The following is a 4,710-nucleotide window of genomic DNA, read 5'->3' as shown; positions in this document are numbered from 1 at the left end:
AAGCTACAAAAGTGCAGTGAAGCTACTAAACTAATTTTTAATATCTCAAAATGTATATGTTTCTTTACTCTAATTTAGTTTACTTTTTCTTTATAATATATGTGCAACATTCTCTAAAATTGTCTTACATAAAATATTATAAAATAATTTGCGCATCGCACGAGTAACTTACTAGTTACGATAAAATATAGAAGCTACAATTTCAGCTCCGTCATTTTTTTTTTTTTTTATATATGATAGGATTTATGATTTTTTATTTTTATACGATAAGATTTGAACTTATGTCGTCTACTTCATCAATTGAACCGCTACATTAGATACAGCTACAGGGTGACATTCAGAGTAGCAGGCCTTAACACTTTTGAACAACTTGCATATTGTTGGACTGTGACAGAGGAGCTTATATCTTTATATATCAAATTTTAGGCCATGGGTTTGTTTGTCGCATTGCAGTTAGTTGCAAGAGCTTCAGTCCCTTTGATGCTAAAGCTCTCTCCCTCTATTGCCACTTTCTTCTCTCACAGATCCAGCGTGTGCACCACTGCTTTTGATAAATCTGAAGCAACTTTCCCATCGTCTCTTGGTGTTGCCAGATGCTCAATAGCAGTTACAACATCGCCCATCAAAGGTCGGGTGTCAGCTTCCTCTTGAAGACACATTGCAGCAACTGCAAGAGCTTGATAAAGACCCTTTACAGGGTAATTTCCTTTTAGCAAAGGGTCAGCCATTAATGTAAACTTCTTTCTGTCCCTAAAAAGCGGCTGTGCCTGCAGGATGCAAAATAGAAATTTTTATCAAGCTCTTGATAGAAAATGAATTCCAACCTCATAATTCTAACAAATTGCAAAGATCATCATATTTAATCGAACGTTAAAAAAATCTAGAGGATGAATACTCCTAGACTGTAAGTCCCTTGGAGGAATGTTTTATCTCTTTGTGATTTATATGCTGTAAAGGGTTTAGGCAAAGGTGAAAACAAGTGTATCAAAGTTATTTCAAAGAACATGGTAACTTATTTTTTAATGGAACAATCTATTCTAAGCACCTAGTGGAGAAAGATTTTAGTCACCTACAAAAGTAGTTACATTAAAGATTTGCAGAGTTAAGTGCTACTTATGAACATACCCAAGTAATTAGGTTCTGCTCCTCAGTCATTCTTGCTGTATCAATAGCTCTCCTACCTGTGATTAATTCCAGAAACACAACGCCAAAGCTATACACATCGGACTTTGTTGTCAGTTGTCCTGTTGAAGCATACTCTGGTGCACAATAGCCATAGGTCCCCATCACCCTTGTAGACACATGGTCCTTGCCTCCTGTTGGACCTATCTTAGCAAGTCCGAAATCAGAGAGCTTTGGACAGAGTTCCTCATCTAATAATATGTTAGATGCTTTAAAATCACGATAAATCACTGGCGGTTTGGCAAAGTCATGCAAGTATTCTAGTCCTTTAGCTGCTCCTGCAGCTATTTTCATCCGGGTATACCAATCCAGAGGCTTCCTACCTGGAGGTAATTCTGAAGAATTAAAGAAACTAATTAGTTTTATTATCAAGACCTTCATTACAATTGATTACTGATTAGACAATACTAGTAAAGAGTCCTTGAAATTAAGCTGTTAAGTTGAAAGAATTACTTTTTTTAGGCATACCTAGAAGATGATTTTCCAAAGATCCATTGGCCATGAATTCATAAACTAAAATTCTTTGATCACCATCTGCACAATAGCCAATCAAATCAACAAGATTTGGGTGTTCAACCAGACTTAACATCAGAACCTCTGCAAAGAATTCTCTACTTCCTTGCAATCCTTTCCTGTCAAGTTGCTTAACAGCCACAACCTGCATATAATAAACCCAAGCATGAAACTCCAAAGAATATTTAGGATGACACTCTTGTGTGTCTCAGGGGGAGAGAGAGAGAGAGAGAGAGAGAGAGAGAGAGAGAGAGAGAGAGAGAGAGAGAGAGAGGGAAGAGAGACCTGATCAGTATTCCCTATGTATCCTTTGTACACTCTCCCGAATCCACCTTCGCCAACCAGACAATCAGGATTGAAGTTGTCAGTTGCAGCAGCCAAATCATAAAATGTGAAGACCTGCGCAGAAATTCTTGCATGTCCTAATTTCAGTATCTCTTGAGCAAGATTCCTATGCTTGCTGCTTCCTGCACATTAATAACAAAGCCTATGAACTGCATTAAGAATCATGGTTCAAAAATTCAGCTGAAACAATTCTGATCAACTGCATTAAGAACCATAAGAGATAGAATTGAAAGTTGCTTATGAATTTATACAACACTAAATATAAGGTCAAACCCTCACAACTTTTATGAAAAGAAGCTTTAGTTTCAGATTTCAACTCAATCATTGTTCTAACTTCTGAGGCTTTTCGAAATAGCACCACATAATCTATACACGATCCTTTTTCAATTCACATCAATAAGCATTTTCCGTTCATGAAAATTTCCGTGAACGTTTAATCAAATGCCAAAAACAAAAGTAGTAGAACCTCACCAAAATTAAAACCAAATTCCATGAGGATGAAAATGAAATAAAATACTTAACTTGAATTAACAAATAAATAATTTATGTTTTACTGCAATCTGCAAAGTCATCAACAAATGAAAGATATACGTTATAGCCTCACAGGGAGGAAAAGACCAATGATGACAGCAACAAACACATAGAAGCAACTTGTTTTGAGGGTTAAACACAGTGGGTTCCTTTGGAGGGTGGAGGGTTGGTAATGCGACCTTTGAAATAAAGTATATGTAGAAAAAGGAAATGAAGACCAAAGCAATGTCTTCAGGGCTTATGTCATTGCAAGTTGGCCCAACCCCAACTGGCACCTGACATTTTCTCTCTGCATGTGTGTGTGTGTTTTGTTGGAGTGGTCAGCGTGTGATCTCTGCTTTTCTTGGTTATGGTATGGCTGAGAGACTTGGATTAGGATTCTCTTGTATGAAAGAGTAGAGGAAAATTCATAGGACAAAGAAGGCACTGGAACAAAAACAAATCAAAAGTTTATGTGCTTTTTTCTTTCTTCACCATCTTTGTATGGATCAGTGTATAAAGATAGGGAAATCTATAGCGGCCCTCTCACAACATGTGAATCCCACGTCTAAAAAGACAGCTTCAATTCTTTGCGAAACAATAAAAAGCAATATGAAATATAAATCTTCCTCCAAAAACCCCTGATAAATTTCAAATGGGCTAAACACATTAGCACCAAATAGAAACAATAATACTACGGACACACTCAATTTCACATGTGATCCACGTCCAAGGAGACAACTTTACCTTTTGGCGATACAATAAAAAGTAATAGAAATATAAATCTTCACACAAAAAAACACAAAAACTCAGAATAATCATTTCAAAGGTGCATTAAACATAGTACACTACATAAGAAATTAATAAAGTCTTCTTCTTCTTTTTTCTTTTTTTATATATATGCTACCTGTTTTCATTGAGAAGGTTGAAAGCATGGATGCATATGTTTGTCGAGCATCATATTCCCTTCTGCCTCGGCCTCTCGTACAACAAACCAAAGGCCGCTTCGCTCCACACTTGAAGCAGTCCATCTCCTACCAACCGGCCTTCGCTACAAAACTCTTAATCACACCCTTTTCAGGAACAGAACTCAATATCAAACTCAAAATGAAATATTATACAAAGAGCAGAGGATAAGCTCTTTGTATAATGTTATGAAATTTTCTTAGAGAATAAGCTCTTTCTAAGATTTGAGAAACTGAAAAAACAACGTTACTATGGTAGAACTGGTTTTCCGGTTTGTCGGGGAGAACAATATTAGGAGTGTTAGAACTTAGAATGTCAGTTTTGCCATGGTTATTGATTTCTATAGTTGGTCCATTCACATTTCTATTCATATATAGTGCTTTATTTAGTCGATTTTTTCTAGACAGAGAGAGAGAGAGAGAGCTGTTAAGGCTGTTCTGTTTAATGAAACTGACGCGTACACTTTCCTGCCTCAGAGAACCAACTTTTTCTTCTCCTCTAATCGCCAATGCCAATATTTCATGCATAAAAATCTCTTGCAAATCGGTTGGGATAAATATCCTCTAAACTATGCTACAATGTGTTAATTTACTTCTATTATATCACATAACCCATTCAATGATTTAAATAAATTAAATAACTTTTAAATAGGTCTTGTAATTTAAAAGTACATGTAAAATGTCATTTTTAATGATCACATGGTATTATATATATATATATATATATATATATATATATATATATATATATATTTTTTTTTTTTGATAATTCGATAATTGAGTGAAGGAAGAATTGAACCGCGATGTTACTACTGAAAACACCAAAAAATATCAACCATTTTTGTTACTTCTTACATCCCAAATTTTTGGCCTTGTTTTGAAAACACAATTTTTAAAGGAAAAATCATTTATTGTCTTATTTCCTATATAAATAAATATAAGTTTACCCTTAAATAAATGAATTGTTAATCTTGTTTAGAAACTTCAAAAATTTTAAATGCTCATTAAATTAAATGAGTGGTTTTTAATTTTAGAAATAGGATAACATTTTGGGATATCCTAAAATATAATACAAGACCAATAATTTAGGACGAAGTTACTATATTTTTATGATGACTAGTGGACCTACACCCCTTCACTCAACCTATAATCCATATTCTAACCTAGTACCAAAGAACCGCCATTTGAGTCAACA

General features: G+C 34.8%; 1 protein-coding gene across 1 annotated transcript; it reads right to left on the bottom strand.

The window, feature by feature from the left end:
- Positions 1 to 356: 356 nt before the first annotated feature.
- On the bottom strand, positions 357 to 2,083 carry LOC142636936 (putative serine/threonine-protein kinase PBL23). The gene is made up of 4 exons (XM_075811227.1): positions 1,981 to 2,083; positions 1,651 to 1,840; positions 1,126 to 1,517; positions 357 to 767 (listed from the first exon to the last, which is right to left on the bottom strand). Exons 2-4 carry the CDS (start codon positions 1,769 to 1,771, stop codon positions 519 to 521), a joined length of 762 nt encoding a protein of 253 aa, XP_075667342.1. The 5' UTR covers positions 1,772 to 1,840; positions 1,981 to 2,083; the 3' UTR covers positions 357 to 518.
- Positions 2,084 to 4,710: the final 2,627 nt, after the last annotated feature.

Source organism: Castanea sativa, chromosome 5 (genome assembly GCF_040712315.1).
Source record: "Castanea sativa cultivar Marrone di Chiusa Pesio chromosome 5, ASM4071231v1".
Taxonomy (NCBI): Eukaryota; Viridiplantae; Streptophyta; class Magnoliopsida; order Fagales; family Fagaceae; genus Castanea; species Castanea sativa.
This window is presented reverse-complemented; position numbering and strand designations above follow the sequence as displayed.

What these genes read in the sequence shown, in the direction of transcription:
- LOC142636936 (XM_075811227.1), bottom strand. Translation starts at nt 1,771, where the DNA reads ATGTTAAGTCTGGTTGAACACCCAAATCTTGTTGATTTGATTGGCTAT. An exon ending in TTTGGAAAATCATCTTCTAG is followed by an intron (nt 1,518 to 1,650) that starts GTATGCCTAAAA and finishes TTAATTCTTCAG; the next exon opens with AATTACCTCCAGGTAGGAAG. An exon ending in AGCAGAACCTAATTACTTGG is followed by an intron (nt 768 to 1,125) that starts GTATGTTCATAA and finishes TGCATCCTGCAG; the next exon opens with GCACAGCCGCTTTTTAGGGA.